The 25,714-nt window shown below is 42.1% G+C and overlaps 3 protein-coding genes across 7 annotated transcripts in view; 2 read left to right on the top strand and 1 right to left on the bottom strand.

Annotated features, from left to right (window-relative positions):
- The window catches only part of ALDH1L2 (aldehyde dehydrogenase 1 family member L2), a 42,740-nt gene extending 31,619 nt beyond the window's left edge, over positions 1-11,121 (top strand). For both annotated transcript variants that reach the window (XM_075427874.1, XM_075427875.1), the window contains exons 13-23: positions 1,172-1,322; positions 2,046-2,116; positions 2,223-2,328; positions 2,706-2,793; positions 3,558-3,651; positions 3,887-3,983; positions 5,492-5,590; positions 6,322-6,487; positions 6,796-6,901; positions 8,071-8,270; positions 9,296-11,121. In XM_075427874.1, the coding sequence (XP_075283989.1) occupies positions 1,172-1,322; positions 2,046-2,116; positions 2,223-2,328; positions 2,706-2,793; positions 3,558-3,651; positions 3,887-3,983; positions 5,492-5,590; positions 6,322-6,487; positions 6,796-6,901; positions 8,071-8,270; positions 9,296-9,351 (1,234 nt within the window). In that variant the 3' untranslated portion in view covers positions 9,352-11,121. The remainder of the gene's footprint in view (positions 1-1,171; positions 1,323-2,045; positions 2,117-2,222; positions 2,329-2,705; positions 2,794-3,557; positions 3,652-3,886; positions 3,984-5,491; positions 5,591-6,321; positions 6,488-6,795; positions 6,902-8,070; positions 8,271-9,295) is intronic.
- Positions 11,122-11,176: 55 nt separating this feature from the next.
- NOPCHAP1 (NOP protein chaperone 1) lies at positions 11,177-17,333 on the bottom strand. The gene is made up of 4 exons (XM_075427876.1): positions 17,235-17,333; positions 15,902-15,988; positions 14,066-14,202; positions 11,177-11,774 (listed from the first exon to the last, which is right to left on the bottom strand). Exons 1-4 carry the CDS (start codon positions 17,302-17,304, stop codon positions 11,574-11,576), a joined length of 495 nt encoding a protein of 164 aa, XP_075283991.1. The 5' UTR covers positions 17,305-17,333; the 3' UTR covers positions 11,177-11,573.
- Positions 17,334-17,401: 68 nt separating this feature from the next.
- Positions 17,402-25,714, top strand: part of SLC41A2 (solute carrier family 41 member 2) — a 67,408-nt gene continuing 59,095 nt past the window's right edge. Inside the window, exons 1-2 of one of the 4 annotated variants that reach the window (XM_075428489.1) lie at positions 17,402-17,826; positions 22,011-22,186. The gene's annotated coding sequence lies outside the window, so the exon portion shown is untranslated. Of the gene's footprint in view, positions 17,827-19,783; positions 19,886-22,010; positions 22,187-25,714 lie in introns of those variants that run through there. The other 3 variants (XM_075428488.1, XM_075428490.1, XM_075428487.1) reach the window with 3 other exon arrangements.

The raw sequence follows: 25,714 nt of genomic DNA, 5'->3' as shown, positions 1-25,714 counted from the left end.
GTTAAATGGAACCTTCTCTTTTGTTCCTGACATGCTATATCCATTCTTGTACACACTACTGATGATGCCCTGACCTGTAGCTAGGTCTCCAAGAGACAGTTAAAACAGGTATTAAAGAGCATTTTTCCACATCTCCGCAAATGCTTTAAATAGGCAGGATTTACATAATGCAAAAATAGGTTTCACACCGAGTTTTGAATACTCTTTACAACATCTAAAATGCACTTGATTAAGCTTTTAAAATCACATGGGAGCATCAATTATACGTCTGAGTACCAAAACACAGACAGAACCTTGAGAAAAACATTGATACATCTGTTTCACTGCCGTGTGAGAGATCTAAGACTGAATGTAAAAATTCATTCATGCAAACACACCTCTCTGCCTGAGCAGGGGACCACTAAAATTACAAGACCTCCTCATAAGTATAGATACCTGTCTGTGCAGTCACATTTTTGAGACACTCTGATGGCTACTATTAACTCAATAATATTTACCACAGTCTTACACCTCACTGTGTTGCTTCATAAACCTAACAGATGGAGAACTCGAGGCCCAAGGAGACCATGGGCCAGATTTTCAAATGTACCAAGGCATATAAAATTCAATTTGCATTACAGCTTAGGAGCTCTGTCTTTGGTCATCTGGGTGCCTTTGAAGCTTGTAACATCAAAGTATTTTAATCAAAGTTCAGACAATACAAAACAGCATTATGAAGCTAGGTTTCTCAAATCTTGAGCTGGGATCCTGAGTCCTCCTTCTTGGTATTTTTGGGTACTTGACATTTCTTATGTTATTGTGTATTTGCTTTCTGACTTACTGGTCTGCTTTTCTATAATTAGCTCCTTGAAGTACAACAGAGAAAGAGAGTACGGCTTTTCTAATTGCTATTTTAGTTGCAAAACCATGATTGAACAATCAGGTAAGTTTTCACAGTTCATGTCTTCATCCGGTGTCTACTACAGCCAATGTGAAGATATTTGCAGAATTTTACAGGCAATTGTTCAAATTCTTACTAATATTAATGAGCAGTGGCTTCAGTGCTCCACGCCCAAATTCAGTGAGAATGTTATTTTAATTACCCTTCTTGGCCATACCAAATATCATTTTAAGCTGCCAGTGGTTAGATGTCACTTTTCTTTGATGTGAATTTGTAATGTTTGTATTAAAGACTTGCAGATCTGATGGAAGAACATCAAGAAGAGTTAGCAACAATAGAGTCTATCGACTCAGGAGCTGTCTACACTTTAGCTTTGAAGACCCATGTTGGAATGTCTGTGCAAACATTTAGATACTTCGCTGGATGGTGTGACAAAATTCAGGCAAGTGAATACGTAAAGGAAATAATCAATGGCAGTGCTTCTCTACACTTTTTTTTTTTTTTCCTGACACAGTGTAAAATAGCAGTGTTAGCAAAAGTAATCAAGGAATCAAAAAATATACAAAATTAGAATTTTACCTAAAATGGGTCTCCCTAGTAATACAAAAGGACCGTCTACTTCCAATTGGAGAATGTGGATTTAGAATGTGACTCTAAAAAACTGAGAAATCAGTTGAAGTGTCACAGTAGATATGCATGCTTAGTCGGCTCTTGATTATTCAGGAAGCAGAATGTCCTTCTGGTCATCACGTGGGTAAGTGCAGGGAGGGGCTCGTGTGCTACGTTACATTCTGACCAAGGCTGGTGAGTTTGCTTGATGGCACAGCATGCGGCGCAGGTTCAACAGCATTTGTTCAAGTATCTTTAAGATCCACAATCAAGAATACCATTCAGCTTTTTTTCGTCCTTCAGACTCTCACTTTATGTTCTTCCCTACTTTTGTTATCTATGCTTTTATTTCATCCAATTGAAAATCAGGAGGTGACTACTGTATCTGTAGTAGGAAATTCTACAGCAGAAGCATCCCCGCCCCTTTCTCTGATGCAAAAATGCTTCTTGTTTTGAAGCCTACTCTGTGGTTTTCCAAAGCATACTTATATGGCAAATGTATTTGTAATAAAAATGATTAAACAGTAACAAGTTTTTTCCCTCCTCTGTCTTTTAGGGTGCTACAATTCCAATTAACCAGGCCCGGCCAAACCATAATCTAACATTCACCAAGAAAGAGCCAATAGGGTAAGTATCACTTTTTTTATTCTTAATGACAGCCTTGACATACAGAAAAGCCATTCAAAAGCTGCCATCAAAAATATAATCTTTCCCTGTTTTTCCCTACCTTAAGTGTCTGTGCAATTGTTATCCCCTGGAATTACCCACTCATGATGCTTGCATGGAAGAGTGCAGCATGCTTGGCTGCAGGCAACACCCTCGTACTCAAGCCAGCTCAGGTAAAAACAAACAGAAAGGTATAGATGGCTCAAGTCCTCCACTGTTTGTTCAGGCAAAATAATTCAGGCTATATCTAGTGGATTTCACCCATAGGTTGACTTGTTATATGTACCCACAGGTTGACCATGTCATGTTTTAAACTGCATGTATAATAATACAAATTGCCATGATGATGCAAGATACTGATTGTTTTCAGTTTTGCTCTGATGCTACTCCTATTTATAAGAATGAATCCTTTTCTGCAAGAAGCCACTTTTAATTTGTCAATACTGTGAGTAACATTAATATTGTATCAAAATTATGATGTATTGAACGTGAAAGATATCATCACACATTTAATTAAAATAGGAGACCTAATCTAAATGTTTCTACTTAGGTCACGCCTCTGACTTCCTTGAAGTTTGCAGAACTCTCAGCTAAAGCTGGATTTCCTAAGGGCGTTATAAATATTCTGCCTGGTTCAGGTAAAACTTCAACTAATCATTTTCCTGGGAAGGGTAGGTCATGCTAAAACTGGTGAACTAGCATTTTACCTTTTTGAAGACCTATTACCTAAGTGCCTGTGTCTCATAGGTAATAGGCTTGCATCGTACAGCTATTTCACGTATTTCCAGAACAGAATTGGAAAAAATCTCTGTGTTACCTGGCTCTAGCTAGTGGTAAGAGCTGTCAGCCTGCACTCTTTACTAGTTCACATAAATAGCATGAACACTCTGAAAAAAGAATGTATTACAGAGAAACATGTTTCACTTGATTGTAAAACTTCATTTTTTCTCCTAATCTTATAATCACTTGGAATTATTTAAATGTGACTGTGAGACCTAGAGCAAGCTGGTAAGATGCGTACTGGTCACTACAGGTAAGTCATGGTCCACACCGTGTTACCTGATGTCACCTATTTTCCTCATTCCCCTAAGGAAGAACAGTGGCCAAGTAACTGTATGGGGCAGGTTCTGTTACAAATTAGATTATTCCACCTACAGTGGAATGTTAGGAAGGAAATTCTTTAGTACTGACAGATGGGGGAATTTAGAGATACCAGTCTGATCCAAGTTAACTCATACGAGATTTTTCGTAGTCATATGAATAAAGCTGTGAATATAAGTAAGGATGTGATATTGTACTTGATTGACATATTGTTAGCTCTTTCTGTGTTACAGTGCTGCTGCTGGAGTAGTAAAAATTACCTATGTGCTGTCCAGTTAAGCTGTTTTCCTCACCCCGATAGGTGGCTTAGTGGGACAGCACCTGTCTGAACATCCAGATGTTCGCAAAGTTGGATTCACTGGTTCAACACCAACTGGTAAACAGATCATGAAGAGGTACTCTCAGCAAAAGATTCATAAATAAACATTGCTTAATCTAATTCTGAAATATCTTAGTAGCTATACTGTGCATGTAGCGCTAATAGAAAAGCATAACTACATTTATGTAGAATTTTACTAAGTCACTATTGGAAAATAGAGGTTTATACATTTTCACTAGATATGATTCAAAATAAATAATGAAATATCTATTTAAAAGTTCTTTTTATATGATTATTTATATTTTTTACAGTGCAGCCACTAATCTGAAGAAAGTTTCTCTTGAACTTGGTGGTAAATCACCATTGATCATATTCAGTGACTGTGAACTTGACAGAGCCGTAAAAATGGTAAATTTACTTTGAAGTCAAAGATATTCAAAGCCTTTGTGACACATCCTCACCGTATTGCAACATTCTTCTTGACTTGCCAAAAACTGCAGTAGGGAGCCCTTGCATGAAAAATCATGCAATCTGTCAGAAAATACTTTTTCTACAGGTTGTTTCTTTTTGTCAGCACAATTAATCTGTTCACGCTGCACCAAAAAGGCAGGGATCAATACTACAAGAAATATACATTAGAAAATACAACAACAACAACAAAAAAGAAATATAGCTGGAAATTATTTTCACTAGCTGAGTTAACACATTAAAATTGATTTGTCAAAATCTGATACTAAAAAAAAAACCAGAAGTGCTTAAAAAATAAAAGCCTGAAAGTGAGTTAAAACATACATTGAGCTCCCTATTGCCATATAGTTCTTCTTAATTCACCATCAATCATCATAATCCACCTTCCCAACCATCCATAATGTGTTTAAAGTTCGTAAATAAGATGTGCAAATGAGAAATTTAGTGGATTTAGGGAGCTTATTTCCTGCTCAGGTAGTCCGATTCATCAAAATGACAGCAGATGCAGTTTGCTCACTAAGAAGCAAACAAAGGTCTTCCACACTGTACCTACCCAAAGTGCTAATTCTGTGAATTCTCTCAACCAGCATAAGCAGGTACTGCTACCAGGAAGAAACTATTATACACTTTCCCATTTTTGGACTGTCTTATGGCAGGACAAGAGTCTGAGTGACTGCACAGTGAAGCATATGCGGAAAATAATAAAAGCTGAAACTTTACATTCAGCACACTGCTTGGCCCCACCACTGTTCTTGGCTGTAGAAGTGCGAGGGTGACACAGAGGTTGGCCTGAGCTATACCTGGGCATTGGTGGCTTTAAATAATTGTGAAACAATGCTTTTTACCACACCCTTGTCACCAGCACATGATCCTGGTCATCCTACTAATGCCAGGACCCTAGGCCTTTACAGCTGTCAGAAAGCTACTTTTTAGGAATTTTCTTTGTCCTGTTCTTCCTTTCCCCACCTCTCTGTGGCCCTGGAAAAACAATGGCACGTATTGGTTCTTGGTAAACAAAAAGGAACAAACTGCATGGGGTCTGAATCCATACTCCTGAAATAGGAGGTTCTCTGCAGATTGAGCTAATGTTCACCCAGTTACAAGCAACTTTCGACACAAGCGGTATTGCTCAGTGGGTTAGCACAGTTTCATATTCACTGATCGTGCTGCCAGCCCTCTTCTCTGTGATGCTGCAGCAGGTATTTCTGTGGAACGCTGATGGAAATGGAAAGAGTAGTGCTAATGGGTTCATCCTGAGCCATTGGTCTCCATGGAGGTGTGTTTGCCAGTTAGAAGATTAGTCTGCTTGTTGCAGTGATGATGCCCCTTTATATGAAGCATTATGCTTTGAGGGTCACAAACACAGAATGCAACCTGAGGGAACAGAATGAAAGGGAGACTGAGCAAAATGATGCATACAAATATTAATCTTTTTTTTCCCTGATCAGGGTATGGGAGCAGTATATTTCAACAAAGGAGAAAACTGCATCGCAGCTGGCAGGCTGTTTGTGGAAGAATCAATCCATGATGAATTTGTTAGAAAAGTGGTAAGATATTCAAGGACTAAAGTTTAAGCAGGTACTTCACTGTGGCACAAAGATCTGCTAGTTTTAGAGACACTTGCATTTTTTCTCATTTTCAGTTGTTTAATTTCTCATTATTGCTTATGATAGGCAACGCTGCTTCTTGGGTACCTCTTACAGGGTTAAAAGGAAGGCACTGAAGGGAGATATTTTCATCAGTAATGCACAGATAAGTGACATTGCAATAGATATTGTACCTTCCGTGCTATTTCATATTTGACTAGGAAAGTAAGATTAAAAAAATGACTGAACTTAGGTCAATGTGACTGAAGGCTGCTGTGAAGTTTAAAAAATGGCATACCGGAAGCCTAGCTAGAATAATACAAAGGTCATTATTAAAAATGCAATAGTCACTGCATAGTACCACTGGAGAACTCTTTTATTTAGCTCAAGAACAGGAAATCACTGTCATAACTCATTTACCACTGGTAAAAGATAACATTTTACATGCCTATCTTAACAGCAGAAGAGGATTAATACATGAAAACAGCATCAAATACTTTCAGCAGTAACCGGAGATTATCAAACGTAAGACAAAGCCTCATTTTAGAAAGGGAGGAGCATTCCACCTTTTAGGAATCCAGCCCTTTCTTAGAGCCTAACTTCATAGCTCAAAAAATGAAGCATTCTGAATCACTGGTCACTTTAACTACTTGCCACAGTATGTAACTTCATTTTAATTGGGTAACCCATAGGTAGAAGAAATAAAAAAGATGAAAATTGGTGACCCGCTTGACAGATCTACAGATCATGGTCCGCAAAATCACAAGGCACATTTGGAAAAGCTACTGCAGTACTGTGAAACTGGAGTAAAAGAAGGAGCCACTCTAGTGTATGGAGGAAGACAAGTACGTAGACCAGGTAAAAAAAAACGTTCAGAGCTGTTTTGAACTTTTACACTTTAAACAAAAGCCATCACGATTGTCTCTGCTGCATATGTGAAGTAGCAATATCATGCGAACCGTACCAGGTAAGCCTAAGATACCAATTAAGAACATGTGCTTACACACATGCATTTCTATTCATACTTCATTCATATCAATCTTGACATTTTCTGTTTCAAGTCTCAGTGTATCTATCACTTCAAAGCACAGAAAAGAGATGGCCTGGACAATACAAACCACGAAGCATTTTCGCCATGCTCAACTGATGCTCTGTCCTCTGTTTAGGTTTCTTCATGGAACCCACTGTATTCACAGATGTTGAAGATCATATGTATATTGCCCAGGAAGAGTCCTTTGGTCCTGTGATGGTGATTTCTAAATTTAAAAATGGGTATGTTCTCCGCTGGTTACTGTTAGAAACTTTATTTTCTCATTTTCACCCTAAGTGTAGAAATGATAGCATACATGGCATGATTTTGTTAGATGTTATAAGACCAGTCTGAATCCCTAGATACTCTTCCAGCTAAATTCTGAGAAAATACCCTTTTTAGTACAGGGTATCCCGCTCCATCTTGATACAGAACTAATGCTATTAGCAATGTGTGATGGGATAGAATGTAACCATAAGTGCCAGTTCTTAAATTAGACTTCGTATTCAGTGAAACATTTTTACTGACATTGATGTGGTAACTGGAACAGCTTGAACAAATCACAAAATGTGTATTTTTTCCAGTGGAATCGCTTATTTTTCTGTGTCACAAAAGACCGCATAGCATTGTTGTGCATTGTGTAACATTGGCACGTTACTGTTGCAAGTGAAAATCCCTCTGTATATTTTGTAGACTGCCAGTTTTAACAGCTTTCATTCCAAATCATAAGAATTGTTTTACACGCAAATGAGATTAAAACTCTGTGTAGAAACTTCACATAACTATTTCCACTAGTTTGAATTTTCTGCAGTTTTGATACTGCAGTTAAGAACGAGCCACATACATACAAATTATGTATGGTGATAAGGGGCTGTATTAGAGCTTTTGAAAGTTTTAAATTATTATGGATCTTTGAAGCTATACAGAGATGAGATGCAAATAGAAAATAGCACTCCGGACATGGCCTGAAAAGTCGTGTCTTGATAGAAGTCTGAATTTCAGCATTTATTCTTCATTAACTTCTAAAACAGGCCAAAATTTTAGCAAACGGATTCATCGTCTTCTGCCAAACTCTGCTTTACAAGTATTTTGGTATTCTTTAATCCCCAAGTTGTGCTGTAGCTCAGCAAAGTTGGTACATGTACTGCAACTTCTCATTTGACATTTCTTAGTGTAGAACTTCACCACTGAAATGTAACGTTACAAGCTTCACAAGTTTGAAGTGAGGGTATGAACTTCCATAGATCTGTCAGATTGGCACACAGATGAGTCTTCAATAAATTGTCTTTAAAAAAGCTAACTGGAGAAGAAAGAGCATGGGAAAAGGTGCTTCAATGACGCTGAATGTGGAAGGTTGCTAACGCTTGGTTATTCTACCTAGCTGCAATTAAATAATTCCTTTCCCCTGTAGCGACGTTGACGGAGTGCTGCGACGGGCAAATAACACAGAATATGGCTTAGCTTCGGGAGTTTTCACGAAAGACATAAGCAAAGCTCTCTACGTCAGTGAAAAGCTAGAAGCTGGAACAGTTTTTATTAACACATATAACAAAACTGATGTGGCATCACCATTTGGTGGATTTAAACAGTCTGGCTTCGGGAAAGATTTAGGTAAGTCGTTCTCTCCCTCTCTTGTTTCTCATCTGACAGCCCAAATCAATGTAAAAACCACCTTACCTGTGTAGGTGTATCCAGTAGAACATGAGCTACGGATGCATTTCCCGCATCTCCTACATTCCTCCAGTTACAGAAATCTAGTTCCTCTGCCATCCCGACAATATTCCCGCCTCAATACCTCCAGTTCAGCCCTTCCTGTACAGTTGCTAAATACCGCTACAGCACGCAGAATCTTCCTCTCCAACTCCTCTCAGAGCAGTCACAGTACAGCTTGTCCAGAGCTGCATACAGGCTACGGAACGCTCTCTGGCAGCAAAGGAATTGGCCAAAATCTTATTTCCTTTCCCACAGAAAGAACACTAATTCAGGTTTCTCCTCCAAACTTGTAAGAGCATGGGAAACTTTTCTTTGCCTTAAAATGTCATCAAAATTTGCCAACAGCCACAGAGAAAGATGCATTAAAAAACATCTTCTCTTCTCAAAACCAGTTTTTAAAAAAGCAAGGTCTAGTCTGCCAAAGAAACTTGACAAGTCTGGACAGATCAAGCCTCATGGCAAAGAAAAATGAAAGAAAAAAAAATCTTCAGTGACTTGTACGAGAGATTTTTGCTTTTGGAATCTCTAGCAAGTACTAGACATTTCCTGAAACCAAAATGAGTAGCACTATCAGGAAAAAAAGGATTACTAATTTTTAAACCTTTAAGTTCCTTAACATAGGCAACCCCAAGTTTGTAAATTGAAGCATGAGCTGCCAGTGGCCACCCAGAGACTGCCGCTGCTTCAGTCCCACCCAGGCGGCTGCTTGGTAAACGGCAGCTCCTTTTTCTTTCCACATCTGTTGGGGTTGGCCTCTTCTTGTCAAACCAGTTCTGTAAATCTCACTGGGCGGATAAGTCCTCATTATTCCTTATGGACCCAAATACTGGCTGAAGCATTTTAGATTTTAATACAGTTACAGTCTCTGATAACATTCTCTCATTTAGCTGCTATTCTAACTGGTCAATATTGTGCTTGTACAGGTGAAGAAGCTCTTCATGAATATCTCAGAACCAAGGCTATCACTGTGGAATATTAAAGTAACTGCCTCACTTGGAAAGTAAACCTTCGGCAGAGTTTGAATCTTAATGACTCCATGAAGCACTTCATATCAGGTCCAGGATATGCTGTCTGCAGTGCTACAACTAGAAAAAAAAAAAACCAAACCAAAACACCCATTCCATGGATGAGTTTCTATAAATCAGGTCCAAACTTTAGTCTCACTGACAGATAAAAGCATCTGGAAATTAACCTGAAGTTATATAAATTATGCAGCAGCAGCAGTTGTTAGCACAACCTTCCCCCCCATCAAGAACTTGGTCTGGTTTATATTTTTAAGTACAACTGGAGAATGAGTTCTTATATGCCTATTTGTGTGAACATGATCATTTTAAATCCTTCCTCATTAGGCTTCTCTTAAAGTTGAACTAAAATATACTGATTACACCATTTTTGCTATAAACCAGTTCAAGTTTTACAGTAGCAATTAAACATTCTGCTCTGGTGACTCTTCAGCAGTACAGAAAACCTTTGTGCCATAAGAAGTAAATCAATGCAAGAAAGTGCACTTACTATGATCTTTGTATAGTCTATACAGAGTTCAACATTGGTGTTAAACTATGCATATTAAGCTAAAGTCACTGAAAATATTTTCTATCTTTTTGTCGATACGGAATGTGTGATCTGCCTGCAATTTGAAAGGTGGTTACATTAACAGATTAAAATCACTTTTTGTGTCTGTGCGCATGGACTGTTATCACTGGTTTATACAGCATGAACATTACTTTGCATTTCATACTTTTTTTTTTAATCTACGAGAAAATCTCTTGCAAAATGACTGAGTTAAGATCTTGGCTTTCAAACTTTCTTCAGTTTGAAAAGAAGTTTTCCATAGATTGAGACCTTATCCAACAAACTAAGCCTACTTAAGAACACTTGCTCTTCTTAGACTACGACTCCACCAAAACTTAATCTGATCTGTGGGCTGCCATTAAAAATCACAGTCTCGTTCTTTGATTCCCATCCTTCACATTCCCCCAAATATTTTGTGGTTTAATCAGTTAATCCCAGTAAATTCCAGTAAATCATGCTCCCTTCTATTTTTAAGAAGCTGCCTTGTGAAAGAAAGACCAGAATCCTTGTTATTTGTTATCACAAATACTACAGAAACAGATACTAAAACTATAAATATGGGAGTCAAAATAAATTCTGTAAATAACTACGGGTTTTGAGTAATAACATTAAGTTCAATATTTGAGCAAATACAATATAGAAAATTTTACTTTAATGGTGTAGAAAACACAAAATTCCTTTAAGAAACAAACAATGATATCCAGGAGCATGACAGATAATTCTGAAGCGCAAACTGCTCAGTGAAATAAATACAACCGCCCAAATCACTGTACTTGATCAGTTTGAGGAAAGTATGAATCAGACATACTTTCACCAATTTTGGTTTCACAGTAGTTTCAAGCTAACCCAAGTACAGCCCAGCTGAAAATTCACCTTCTTATTCTTCTGGCAGTGATGGCTGTTAACAAAATGGAGAGGACAAAAACATGGCAGAGAAAGTGGGAGATAAAAAGTGTAGCTTAAAGCAACTGTAACACCACAAAGGCAGACTTGACTGTGCAAGCACCAAGGGTATCTGCACTACAGCATCAAACATTCCAGATACGAGCTAGTAACCTACCCGTAACAGCACAGGGCTTGGTGTAGGCACAGCAGGTACGTAACCCTTTGCTCAAGTCTATCCTGAGCCATGGCTGTCCCCACCTGTGCCAGCTCATCTTGACGTGACCTCAGCCACTGCTTCAGCGTTCAACAGTTCCTGTCACGAATGCAACGCAGACATACCTCTCATGTACTTTAAGACAATGTTTAATATTGCAGACATTGTACATGACACTTCATGGGACATGGAATATAAAAAACAAAGCTTTTTTCCTAGTTAACTCTTTCCTGCTCTTGAAGGAACTTCTTCTAGCACACCACAAAAATCTTAGTCTAACCTACCATGAAGTTCATTTCCATGTTGTTTGATGAATAAAACCATACTTAATTCTTCAGAAATCCAGCCTGCCTCAGTCATGAGTGGATCCTGACTTCTCCATCATGTAAACTATAGCATTTCACATGATCCTGGGGGATGCTACGCTGGGAAACAAGGTAGTTTTAAGGGCCAGGTCTTTGAAGTAAGAAAACACATTTTGGGTTTTTTGTGTTGGGTTTTTGCCTTTTTTTTAGTAAAATAAAATGCATTTACTCATTGACTTTGCTGTCCAAAATTTCTATTTTGCCCTTTTCTCCCTTTTGTTTAGGAAACTTGATGTTGTCTATTGTCACTTCATCAGTTATACAGTCATCTTCAGATTCCGAGTCATCTTCAGATTCCGAGTCATCTTCTGAAGTTAACATCTCTTTATCTGTATCAGAATCGCTCAGTTCAACTACAGCCACATTCTGGAAGAGAGCACCTTAGTTAACACTTTATACATTTCTGTACCACTTCCATCATTTGAGAAAAACATAAAGCAAACACATGAAACAGCCTACTACCACAAGAAAACAACAACCACGATTAGAAAGGCTTTTGGGTTCTCCTAGGATTATGATAAATATCATGAACAGATTCCTAAATATTTAAATTGTAATTTATATTGCCCTACAGCAAATGTAGGGCCATTTTTATATCATTATCAAAGAGAGAAATAAGTTGATAGCTGAAGTCAAGATAGTCTAAATCAGATGTTTAAACTGACAGGGAGGAAGCATCAAAACTAATTTTCAGTAAAGAATTCAAATGAAACCATTTAGTGTATAAAGGGTCATGACATACATAAAAATGTGTGTATATACTTATTAATATAGTTCATATCTTATAACCCAGTAGCGTTCATGGCACTACAACTACTGCAAAACAGGATGTAGTTTAAACCACCAGGATATTGTCTGAAGTAAAAGTGATCATATATTTCCATATGTAGAGCCATGATTTTTGAGGTCTGTTTTTCTTTCTGAAAAATACGTGTCCTAAACTGATAATCCTCACCTCAAAAACTTCCTGTATACAGCAAAGAAAAATATAGGAATTTGAGATGCAAATAAATTTCTTCAATGATTTGCAAATAGCATTAAGCTATTAATCACTAGGTCTCCTGGCTTCTTTACTACAAAGGCAAGACACCTGTCAGACACTGTCACATGAAAAATCTTTTAAAATTCCTGTCAGAGTTACCCATTCCACTTCAGCACATTAAAATAATTTTCATGATTCACTTTGTTTTCTCACTATTTATTTGGAATTCTTCAGCATATACCAGCACTGGACAACCTACTGCATGTAGGCTGGATACAATCGACACGAACGCTGAATCCTGACAGCTCCCACACCAAACCCCAGGCTGCCTTACTTCTGCCTTGTATCTTGTGGGTCTGCAGGCCAGAAGGCACTTGTCTGGGACACGCACATATCACATCACTTTCATATTCAAATTTTCTTGCATAAGCATATGGCTGCAACACTTCAGTTAAGAACAGAAAGAGAATATTGATATGAATGTAAATAAACAGACAAACACCAGCTATAAAGAATGGATTGCGAGCAACCCTGAGGAGAAGGACTTGGGGGTGCTGGTTGATGAGAAGCTCAACATGACCCAGCAATGTGCACTCGCAGTCCAGAAGGCCAGCCGTATCCTGGGCTGCATCAAGAGAAGTGTGGCCAGCAGGTCGAGGGAGGGGATTCTGCCCCTCTGCTCTGCTTTGCTGAAACCCCACCTGGAGTCCTGCGCCCAGCTCTGGAGCCCTCAGCACAGGACAGACACGGACCTGTTGGAGCAGGTCCAGAGGGGAACACAAAAATGACCAGAGGGCTGGAGCTACTCTGCTATGAGATAGTTGGGGCTGTCCAGCCTGGAGAAGAGAAGGCTGCAGGGAGACCTTACAGCAGCCTGCCAGTACCTGAAGGGGCCTGCAAGAAAACTGTAGAGGGACTTTTTACAAGGACATGTAGTGATAGGACAAGGGGTAATGGGTTTAAACTGAAAGAGGGTAGGTTTAGATTAGTTATAAGGAAGAAATTCTTTACTCTGAACATGGTGAGGAACTGGAACAGGTGCCCAGAGAAGCTGTGGATGCCCCCTCCCTGGAAGTGCTCAAGCCCAGGTTGGATGGGGCTTTGAGCAACCTGCTCTAGTGGAAGGTGTCCCTGCCCATGGCAAGGGGGCTGGAACCACATGATCTGTAAGGTCCCTTCCAACCCAAACCATTCTATGATTCTATGGTAAAGGATCACAACACCACCAACAACTTTTCTAAACCCAAGACCTATAGCCAGGCCTAAAAATCCCTACAAAACACAGCTGAAAACCAGTTATTACTCTTCTACTAAAGCCTTCTGTTATGCCTTACTATGGCTTAAACTGTCCAGTTTCTAAACCCAAACTACCAACGAGACATTTAAAATATAATTTGTGACTTACTTTTGATTCAGAGTTGATGATTCAAAAGTATGTCTTATTCTGGCTTTAAACTACTTCATCCCCAGTCACTAAATTCTGCAAGTATGAAAACCAAGTAGTAAATTTTAACCAAATAAGTATTTTTATTACATCTATGTTGTGAATTTGCAGATCGTGGACTAAAGTGGTAAAGACTGAGCCTTATCTATGAAATTAGCTCATTCTGAGATCAGAGAATTATTTTAATCACATCTAAATTTACTTTATAAAATAAATATATTAAACATTTACCATTTCTATAACTTTTTCTGTTGCACTGTCTAGATTTTCAATATCAAACTGATGAGCTGGTGCTGCTGCCATTTTTCTTCTTAGCTCATCATTTGCATGGGCCATCTGTGGCAAAAAGCTCTGTACTCGGTCCAAAACTGAAAAAGAAATAATTCATCATGTATGTATACAAACAGATGCACAGTAGCTTATACATTTATACCTGAGTAAACTGAGCATTTAAACAGATTCTATTTCAACTGTAACTTCCAGCTGTCTACCACATTTAAGATGTTTTAACAGGAGGATTTCTTATTCAATTCACCAAGACACAAACAGCAAAAAGATGCCGCATCTATTGGTCCGTATGTGGTGCAGGAAGAAATCACTTCAACAATTCCATTCGGATTCCTAAAACAAAATGTGCCTAGTTTACAGAAAACTTGCTTGTAAATTCCATGGTTTTCAGTACATATCGAGGGCCATCTGGAGAAACTTCCACATCAGCATTATCCCCAGTGGAAACAGAATAATGTCCTCCTTTCTTCCCTATTAATGTATAGACTGAAGGTCTCAAAGAAGGTGGAAAAATTAGCAGTAGCACATATGCCACAGATGTCACGCTACACTAAAGAAAGGTCAATGTAATTATCAAGAGGGGCTCTGACATTATGATGGTGGGAGAGATGCGGATGCTCCAGGTCTAAGTACAAAGCACTTTGCTTCTACAGAAATATCCTCTAAGCTCAGCGGCACTTCCCAACAATTTTAAGATAATCAGTGTCATTAGGAGAATCACACCCATTTCCCTTCCACGGAGGAAGGGAGTATCTTCACCTGCCTGCAGTTCTTCAAATGATCTTTGCTCCACACATGCAGATGAGCCAATCACTAGCATTCATTCTCTGTCAAGTCAGAGGTACTATTCCGAGTGAGCATCACAGAAGTCTAATAGGTATAATCTGCCTTTGAAACACTCATTGTCATAGACTTTTATCCAAGCAAGAACTCAATATAAAAAATTGTTTTTTCTATTACATCTTAAATCTCAGCTTAATCACAAAATAAAAATATGTTAATTTGACAGGAGTCCATTTTACTTGAAATGCTTTTATACACCAAATATTTCATACTCAGAAATGACTTCTGGACAGAGACAAGAAGCCCAGATCAGCAAAAAAGCAACAGGTCTATACTGGAAAAGAACGATCTGAGACTAAAGAACTCTGGTATACCTTCATGAAGGGAAAAAGTCCTGAAGATACACTACTTTCAAAGAATATGAATTTTTACACTATGTCCTCTTATGCACAGATTTATGCTGAAGAGAACATTAGCAATTCATGTGTTGGTTTGACTAAGAAAGAAGGAACATAGCTCGATTAAAGAAAAAAAAAGTTTTCTTAATGCATTCAAACTAATTTGTTGTGAATGAATGGCTTTATGATCTGGCTTAATAATTTTGCCAGCACATTCACTAAAAATAAAGTTCTGAAAGTATCTATGTATCTTGCATCAATTTGAAAGTAGCTGGCTAAATGAAGACCAAAGGTACAACCTGGTGAATTCACCCTATGCAGACAGCGGGAGTATTTCTGCAAGGAGAACCAAGTCCCAAGAACTTCACAGTTTTAACACCTGGCATCGCAAAAACTAGCTTTGCAGACGCAGCAGTTACATGATCGACCTGTGGGACGTGCAACTGCAATGGAGAACTGCAACGGAGGACCGAGCACCAGAAGAAACAGAACACAGGAGTTGCTGCCTTTACGAATGCAAGGAAAGCACTGAAACAAAAGTTACGTCAAAGATGTTACCTCCTACTTGACACTGTTCCAATAACAAAGCCATACTTACCATTACTCCTTGGCATCCTAACTGTCTGTAAAGTCGTGGCCTTCCTGCCACTACATTTTGAACTAATCAACAAAGTCTCTTCCAGCCCTGGAAACAAACAAAGATTTGAATGTTTACCTGCATCAACCGTAAATGTCACATTTTAACTGTGAGGGTCTCTTCTTGATGCTACTTTTCCACCTTTCTACAACAAGACTCAACAGATGAGGATTCAACTGTCTCTGCCTCCCGGAATTCCTCCACTCTGCTCTCCTGCAAATACTGTTTGTAGTGAGCCATGTCAGTATTTCTGTACATAACAAATGGGGAATGTCTACAACTCGCTACCACAAGCAGCCGTGAAAGCAGATGGATCAGCAGGTTTAACCCGGAATTAGAGAAATTCTGGGCATCAGAATCATAATCTGATACTAAAAGGACTGAGCGGGAACGCACCCCCTGCACCCCCACCCCTTTGACTACAGACACCGGGCAACTACAAGAATGGGGAGCACACAGCGCTTAAACGAACATGTCCCCTGTAATTACCATCTGCTATCGCAGTTGATGGGAGACAGAATACTGGGTTCTATGGACTACTGGTCTGACCCTGCAGGTCACTTCTTACAGGCTCTCACTGCTTTTAAAGTCTTTCGTCAATGATTTATTTAGCAACTGGTATCAACGTACAAATGAACTATCTGCAACGCCCCACAGCAAAACACAGCGAGGTTACAGCAGCTAACGTGAGCTCATGACACCGATTTAAATCCGTTCCCTCACGTGCGCGACCGTGTGGCGGCCATCAACGAAAGCAGGCCACACTCACCGGTGCTAATGATCCAAATTAAGTATTTTCCAGAGTAGCATCGTAAAATCTAAACGATGTAGGGAAACTGCATTAACGAGACACGTTAGCTCTTACAATCGCCAACAGAGCCATCAGCCCTTTACCGTTAAGCGAAGGGAAGCTTTACTTCTTTTTAACATCTTTTTATCCTCTCAGGAATGTTGTTACGACTATCGATAACAGTTTAACGTCAGTTTGGGGGCTCCCCCCGCCCCGTATTTACTTCGCATTGTACTAACAGCGCCCGGGGAAACGGCCGCTCCTCCAAACGCGCCAGACGCAACAGCAAGCGAAGCACCAGCAGCCCAGGAGCCTGAAAAGCCCCCTCCCTCGGGCTGCCCGCCGCCGGGCGAGGCCAGGGGCTCGCCGCGACCCGACCCTACCCCCCCCCGGCCCGGGGGGCGGCCAGGCCGAGCCCCGCCGCGCCGCTCCCGAGCCGAAAGGCGGGCGGGAGGCCCAGCTCAGCCCCTCGGCGGCGGGGCTCCCCCCGCGCGGGCCGCTCACCTCCCCTGCGCCCCACGGCCAGCAACTCCCGGGAGGCGGCCGGGCCCGCCGCTCCGCCGGCCCCCGCCATGCGCCGGAAGTGGCTCCGGGCCGGGCGCTCGCCCCGCCGCCGCGCAGCGCCCCCTGGAGGGCGGGAGGGGCAGGGCCTCCGCGCGCGTAACCTGGGGTCAACGGTGCGGGAAGGAGAACTCGCGCTGCGGAGAAAAACAATTCGTTTTAAATCTTTGTGAAACGATTTGGCGTGAAAAGCCCGTCCCCACGCTTGGAGGAGGAATGAGAGCACACAACTGAGCTGCAAGTAGGCAGCGTGACCTGAACGCCGCCTTCCCGTGAAAACTCTCCCGTTTTCACTGTCAGAATTTGATGAACGCAGCTAAAAGGAACTGTCAGAGCCTGAGGGAATTTTAATTATCTTTTGGAAAGGAAACTCGTACAACCATCAAGCTCAGCTGACAGCGGCCAACCTGTGACTCAAGATTTGTTCTGCAGTTTCCGTCTCTATCTGTTTAAACGATGTGAAAGGAGAACGGAAGGGCTCGTTAAGAGACGAGGCGCAAAGTCCACACCGAAAACGGGAACAAGCAGTAACCAGGTAAGGGGTGTTCTGGTAGGAAATGCGACACACCTTTTTTATTTCTTGATTCTTCATGCTCACATGCCCTCATTGCAAAGAACACCAGGAAAAAAAAAACAACCACCCAGATCCCAACATCTAAGAATTAACGAACACAAAGGAGGAAGGAGCAAACCTTCTGCGAGGCCTCCGGCAAGAGGCGGCAGCGGTGTTTGCCTGAGCGAGAGCGGCCCAAGCGCGCGCCCGCTGCCGCTGTGCCAGGCCTCCTGCAGCGCCGGGTGCGTGCCACTGGGTTTGCGACCTGGTCTGCACCTTTCTACCCAGCTCTGCTTCAGAATCCTGTTTTCCCAGAAAAATCCTATGCTTCCTAAGCTATCCTATGCTAAGCTATTCCTTCCTATTCCTAAGCTATTCCTATGCTATCCTAAGCTTTGATGACTGAAAAATCTCGAGGATGGAGGTCTTTTGCCTTGGGCCACAAAAAAAATGAGTCTTTCTGAATTTGCACACAGCCGAAAATCACGGTGTGCGAACCTCAGATAACATATTTCATCCACAGGGACTATGCAGTGGAGGGAGGGGCATAATGCTGTCGAGGAACGTGCAGCAGGGAGCAGTGAAATGATTGCCCAAGGTCACCAGACAAGCAATTAGAGAAGCCAGAAACGGCACCCTCAGGTGCTATTACCAAACCTCAGGCTCGTCCTCCAACCTGCTGGCAACAGAGGCAGACGTGTCTCTCTCTGATTTGCGTGGTGGCCCAACGACTGTGTACCCACAATGCATGGCAGGTGAGCGCGCACCAGGCACGGATAGACACGGTTGCTCCTAGGGTGGGGGGACAAGAGCATCCGTAGCCCAAATTCCTAATAAATTCAGGCTTGAGAAGCATTCACCACTGAACTAACAGCTCTGAGCTCTGAGCTGCTTCATTCCTCTAATGCAGTATCAACTCAGAGTTCAAGAGGATGCTGTATGTTTCCTTATTGTCGTGCAGATTTTTTTTTGGCCCTGGTCCTGCAAATACATCCTCCCGTGCTTCAGTTCCTGCTCTGCCACACGTGCCCACAGCAGCTCGCTCCAGTTCACGGCAGAGACTCGGTGACTTGCCCGCGCCATCTTCTGTTCTGTCCGTGGGAAGGAAAAGAGATGCTGCAGACTTGGCTGCCATCACCGTCATTAAATCCTGGTTGTCCTTTCTTCCTCTTTCTTCCCTTTCACCTTCTGCTTAAGGCACCCCCGCTACTTCCAGGGGTCGAGCAACAACCAAGGAGTAATACCAGTCGTGACAGTAATTGCACAAATTTAGCTGGCTTGACTGTTTTAACGTATTAATATAAAGTGTGCCTCAAAATAAGAGTTTGAGGATCGATCACCAGGGCCCCGCCAGGCCTGGAGTCCGATGTGGCTGGGCGCGGGCGGCCGATTCCACGCCAGTCCCTGGCAGACCCGCGCGTAAGCTCCCGGCACTGCGTGCAGGGCTGCCCGGAGCAGCGGGCCAGGCACCAGCGTGTCCCAACCGACCCAGATCCTTAAAAAATGGATTTCTGAGGCAGCGATTTTCAGCCAAGCTGCAGGAAAAGAACAGAACGGCCCTGGCAGCTGGCACTGTGGAGCCGGTGCCGCCGGTACCGAGCAGGAGCCAAGGCAGCCTCATGGCCTCCCGCCGTCCCCGGCCCGCGGGGCGCCGCGGAGGGACCGCGGCGGGGGCCCGGCTTCGCCCCGGGGGCCGAGGAGGCGCGGCGGGAAGGGGAAGCCCGCGGGCCCCCTCAGCGCGGGGTGATCGGCACCGCGCGCCCTCCTCTCCCCTCAGGGGCGCGGGGTGACGGTTGGCGGCGGCTCGCGCCCCCGCGCCCGGCCCCGCCCCGCCCCGCCCCTGCCCGCCGGGTCGGAGCGGCCGGTGGCGGCGGCGGCGGCTGCTGCGCATCACGGGCCACATCATCGCGGGGGCCGCTTCCGCGCCTGCTCAGTGCCGGCCGCGCTCACCCAGCCCCGGAGCTGTCACCGCCGCCCGGCCGATCCCCGCCGTGGCGATGGAGCGGGACCCCGGGCCGCGGCCGGCGCCCGCCTCGCCCAGGTGAGGGGAAGGGGCGGCCCGCGGCGGGGGGCGGGCGGACGGGCGGCAGCGAGGGGAGAGGGGCCGGGGCGGGCCAGCGACCTGCCGCCGCGGGGCGATGGCAGGCGGGAAAGTTCCCTCACGAGTGGCGGAGCTGCCGGGCACCGCGCCTGCCCCTCCCGCCCTCGCAGCCCCCGCCCGGCGCCGGCCTGCCCCGCTGTCCCGCGCCCGGCCCGCTGGCGCTGAGGGGCGGGAGGCCGCCGCTGCCCGGCGCCCCTCAGAGCCCGCCGGCTCTTTTCGTCGTGCGCTGCTCCGGGACAGTGAGCCTGTGCTCCGGTCTCCCTGCCTGCACGAAACCTAGCCGGCGTTTCCCGCGGCCCTGGTGCTCCGCACATCCCTGCTCTGGTCCCGCCTTTGCACCTATAAAAATAGGCCAGGACCTGCAGGTGCGGTTGCCAGGCGAGCGTGGACCCTGTGCCCGAACAGCACGCACACGGACTCCAGCAATCGTCTTTTTTTTTGTTTGCAAACCTTGTAATTAACGTCTGGCGGTACATTTGTGCTCTTTCCATGCTTTTCTGCCAAAACCACAGGAGCTCTTCGAGATTTACTCTGCTTTTTACTCTGTCGTTAGTTCTCAATTAAGTTCAAGCAGTAGCTGTGCCTTTCTTTTAATTTCAGAGGATATTACAATTAGAATTTTTCTGTGCTGTCCGGGGTGCGATTGTGTGACTTCTTCACTAGCATTTGATCCGAGATTATAGACCATGCTACATTAGCCAGGCTCCGATAAATGGAACATATAAAATTAAGTAACTGTTTAGTCTTAGTGTCAGGAGCAAAACATAAATACCTGAAAAAAGTCTGCTCGTAGATCTTTTCTAGGTAGAGCCCTAGCAGGCTTTGGTAGACATCCTAATTTATCCTCGCTTTGCCAGTTCAGTAATGCTGGTAAAAAGATGAGAGCAGGTGGGAAGACCTGTTTTGGCAGCATTCCCTGCATATACTGCCTTAAAGAGATTGTGAAACTGGAACCATAAATACTACAGTATGACTGGTAGACATTTCAGAAGGAAAAATAGCCATGTATCATTTTCTTTTCAAATACCTTTGGAAATGATCCACAAAACCCAGTGTGAAGTCTGTATCCTAGTGCCCGAGTTAATAAGCAATTCATACCGCATTGGTAGAAACCTGTAATCAGGATCCCAAATAGTACGGTTAGGACTCATCCTGGTAAGTACCTATGGCTGACCTAATCTGGAGGACTGCATTATCTCTTATATTTCAAGCTTTCCCACCTGCTTCTGATGGTCTGGATGTCATTTGCGTGGTGTTTTTTGTGTTGGTATTCCATTTAGGTGATTTTACAACCTGACCACATTTCACAGCCTTGCTACCTTGTTTCTGGCTCAGCTTTGGTCTCTTCTAATTGAGTTGCCTTAAAAGTGCAGAGGCAAACAGAATCTTTTTCTGACAGCTGCTTTTCTCTTCCTTGGGGCCAAAATTGAAAGCCACTGTGTTCAGGAAGTGGAATGCAGCAGTCTCAAACTTGTCTGACAACTAAGCCTGAGGCTGGCAGCTCTTTCAGCGTCTTATATTCAAGAAGGCGTCTGGAGGTTCTTTAATCTTTCTTTCCCCTTGTTATTTTTTCTTTTTTTTTTTTTGCTTTTGCTGTTGATTTAACCTGCAACTGCCATACAATAAACACCATGTTAACCAGTTTACTGCATAGTGTTTAAGAAATGATATTTAATGCCCATATATCTGCCTTGCATGCAACACTTGTTAATTTTCAACATGTTTTCCAGCCTTTAATACTCAACATTAAGTATCCAGTATAAATAATCTTAGCCCAGCTTATTACCTTGGGTTCCAGATTCTACAAAACAGTTAATGACAATATAATCTGTTTAGTCTCTGTAATGCTGAGGTGATGTGATGTAGCTTTCACTTTCTACTGCTATGTCCGCTGCAGCAATGTAAATGATTAGCCACAGCTGTGATGTCAGTGTGATACTGGGAACTTGTATGTACACAGGACACAGCAGTGGAGAAGAGGTCATGCAAATCCTTGTGTCACTTGTGTAAATCTTAATCTGAACTCAAAGGCATCCCGCAAAACCTCACATTTCACACTTTACAGAATCTCAGAATCATTGAGTTCGGAAGGGATCTCAGCGAATTTTCTATTCAGCCACTGCTGCTCTGTGGAGGGTCAAGTGGAGCAGGTTGCTTAGGACTGTGTCCAGCTGGGTTTCAAATATCGCCAAGGATGGAGTCTCCATAACCTGTTTGGACCAGTGTTCAGCCACCTTCATGGTAAAACAAAAAAGCTTTTTCTTATGTTGAAATGGAATTTCCTGTGTTCAATTTGTGCCCACTGCCTCTCATCCTTTCATTGAAAATAGCCTGGTTTCATCTTTGAAGCCAGAAAAAGAGTCTTTGAAGCCAGAAAAGAATTCAGCTTCATCTTTGCTTATTATGGCAAAATATTAAAGCTCAGTATTTCGTTAATGTTTCATATTACTTTCCTGAATCCTTTCCCGGGCTTGTTCTTGTACTAAGAGGTATTTTTCAGACAGGCATGTTTAAGCTATTGTATTTTGTTGTGGACTACCTAGAAGTGCAATGTAGAGATTATTATTGCTTTTAAAGATTACCCGTAAAAAAATGCATGCAGCTTTTAGGAAAAATGGGTTTTGACTGTGGTGTGATTAGCTTTGGATCCTGTGAAAGCCCTCAGTATTATTTAGATAGATGTTATCTTTTGGTTTTATTAGCCAAACTCTGAAAGAAATCAGAAAATTAGTTTTCCTAGACCTAGACTTTGATAAATATTTGCTTTAGCCTGTCATAATGTTGACGCTACAAAAGTTTCATACCATTCTTCCCCCTTCCCCTTTTTTTGAAGGTTCTTAAAAAAGCATAGTGCTTTAATTACTAATTGCTTTCATGCTTTAAATAAATTATTAGTAGTCTAATTACTATATGATCACGTTTAGCTGTAGAATCTGGTCCTTTAATGCTGCTAGTGCTGGGTGTTCTTTAAACCCTGGGAAGGTATAGAAGAAGCATCTGCTTCCCCTGTGCTTGAGAACCGAATCATGGGTGTATCCAAAGCAATGCTGACAATTGGTTTGGGTGATTGCTGCCTGGTCCTGAGCAGTTACATTTTCTTTGTCATCTTCACCTTTCTCAGATGAATCAAGACTAGTCAAGCCAATCAAAGGTGAAGAATGGAAAAATGTGATAATGATCAGGTGTTCAGTTTTATAGCTGAAGTACCTGAGATTTTTCTAAAGCAGCTATCCATTTCCAAAAGTCAACAACTCTTTCAGCTCATGGTCCTATTTTCCACAGTATCTGCTTCTGCTTGTCCATTTTCCACGTCATCTATACTGTCTCTGGGTGTATTTTTTAAATTGCTGTGTGGAGCAATTATATTAGTTCTTATGGGTAAAATTGGTTTGTTATCTGTTGGGTTGGTGATTGTCTCACTTTTCAGGAACACGTCTTCAGCAAACAGCAGGGTATGGCTATATTTCCCATTTGTTTATGATTGCAGGGCTATTTGTTTATGATTGCAGGGCTATTTGTTTATGTTTGTGTAAGTTTACAGGACAGAGAGGTGAATAATACACAGTAATTGTTATGTGTATAAACTTTATGAAGGAAAAGAAGAAACTATTAAACATAGGTACTTAGGAAACGATGAAGAAGTGGAAATTATTAGATTCACAGTCTAGGCATAGCTCATTATTTTGCTCATAGGGACAAAGACAAAGTGTCCCTTCATTTCATATATGACATGCTAGGTATGATAAATTTGAGGCTGCTTCCTGGCTTCTCAAAGGATTTTTGTCTCTCTCCCCTTTTTTTGTACTTTGTCTTTCTCTGTAGCCTCCTGGTTGTATGACAAGAAACCAGATTCACTTATCTCCTCTTCCTACAGAAACAAGGGATGGAATTTTTGAGATTTTTACCTCCTTTTCTGCACACGAGTTACTTGAGTAGGGCTTGCTTCTTTAGCTAGCCTTATCTTTTCTAGACAACACAATAAAATTGGCATTGTTTTTGTCAATAATAAAGCTTCTTAGGGAGTTCTCCCTGAGATCATACTGTTCCTTACATGGTTTGCTGAATTTTGTAGGTACAAAAACGTAAATGACGGTCATCCAGACTGCTTTGTGCGATTTCAACTCTCAGCTGTCCATGCCAGCCGCCTCCTCCCTTTGTAATCTGCTGGTTGACTGAATCGTTTTTCTGTTCCTCTTTTTTTTTTTTTTTTTTACTTTTAAATGCCATTTCTGTTTGTTAACACTTTCTCAATGAAACCACAGTCTTCCCAAAAGATTTGTTTCTTAAAAAAAAGATAGTAAAAACTTAAAAGGAAAAAAATTCATATGCTAGAAACCCATGGATAATTAACCCAAATGTTTTTGGCCAGAGTTCCAGACCAATGAATAATTTCTGTGAGTCACTGGTCTAGCACTCTGGTGATGTGACTGGAGGACGTATTGGAGAAACCACAATGAGAGCCAGACTCTAGCTTGTTAAAGCTATTAAGAAATTTTCTCAATGTATTTCCCCATGAGTGAAATAAAATCCTTTATTTGTTACTCCTTCACTTCTCCTAAAAAAAAACCCCAACACCACCCCCGAAAAAACCTGGTGAGGTTGCTGTGGGTCTAAGTGCGTGTCTTTCATCACAGACAGATCACGTTACATCTTATTTCTATATCCCGTTCTGGATCATCTGGAACTATCATAAAGTTTCTCTCATCTGGATGTTTCTTGTGATCAGCCAACACTCAGCTGGCTGAAGTGATCCAAAGCTTTTCCCTCTGTAGGTTTTGTAAGTAACGTGCCACTTCCCATCGTCATAAATCAGTTGGCAACCTTCAGCACCCTAGGCTATCCCCGTCCTGAAATTTTAATTTTCCTCAACTTCCCTAAACTTCTCTTCTCTTATATTCCTCTTAATCCTTCTGTAAAGCTCTCTGCTGTTGTCATATAAATTGATAATAGTTAGTTTTCTAGTTTAATGATGCATCTGCTTCTGCTTGTCTTTTTTTATGCACCGTTTCTTTTCTTTTACTTAGACCCTGCCACCAGGAAGAAACTGAATTACCTTTTCTTGTTCTGTCTTTATGTAGCACTTAACAGAGCACCATTTTGGCCTGTGGTTAGAGCTCTGCTGGGAGAGCAGCAAAAGTTGGTTTGTTACTCCTAATTAAAGTGTGTGGAAGCCAGAATTGAGTCCTAGGAGTTTTTATGCACTTAGGCTAGAAGGTTAAATGTAGCACAATCCGCTACAGAGCTGCAAAAGATACTGCAGGAATCTTAGTTACTTAAATTCCTCTGTTGGTCTTGTGGAAAAAAGATTGCTTTTTCTTGCAAAAACTTGACTTCTTTCTAAGCCAAGTGATTAACTCTGTCATTTTTATAATGCTGGTTTCTTGGTTAGAGCTCCCTTGGATAAAGCCATTGATAGAGGGAAAAATCTTCATGTCGCATTTGAGTCGTCTCTTTGCTCACAAAACCAAAACAAGTAATTCTGTGACCGGCAGGACTTTTGCAGTTGACTCGCCGTGGCCGTATATGAGTGAACTAGCCTAACTAATGTTTGAAGATGTCTTACAGCAAGGGCGTAAATTTGGATCTAAGGCTGTTAGTTACAAAAAGCTTTGACATCTCTACTCTCTGTCAAGTCTATCTGAAATTGCTCCAGAAACACTGTATGACTTAAAAACATTGAAACGGAGGGAGAGGAACTATAGGGATCATAACATAAATGATGTGGTCTTAGGAGCCTCATTTTCTTAGGAAAAATAGATAAAAAAATCC

The sequence above is a fragment of the Opisthocomus hoazin genome, chromosome 8 (genome assembly GCF_030867145.1).
Source record: "Opisthocomus hoazin isolate bOpiHoa1 chromosome 8, bOpiHoa1.hap1, whole genome shotgun sequence".
NCBI classification, from domain to species: domain Eukaryota; kingdom Metazoa; phylum Chordata; class Aves; order Opisthocomiformes; family Opisthocomidae; genus Opisthocomus; species Opisthocomus hoazin.
This window is presented reverse-complemented; position numbering and strand designations above follow the sequence as displayed.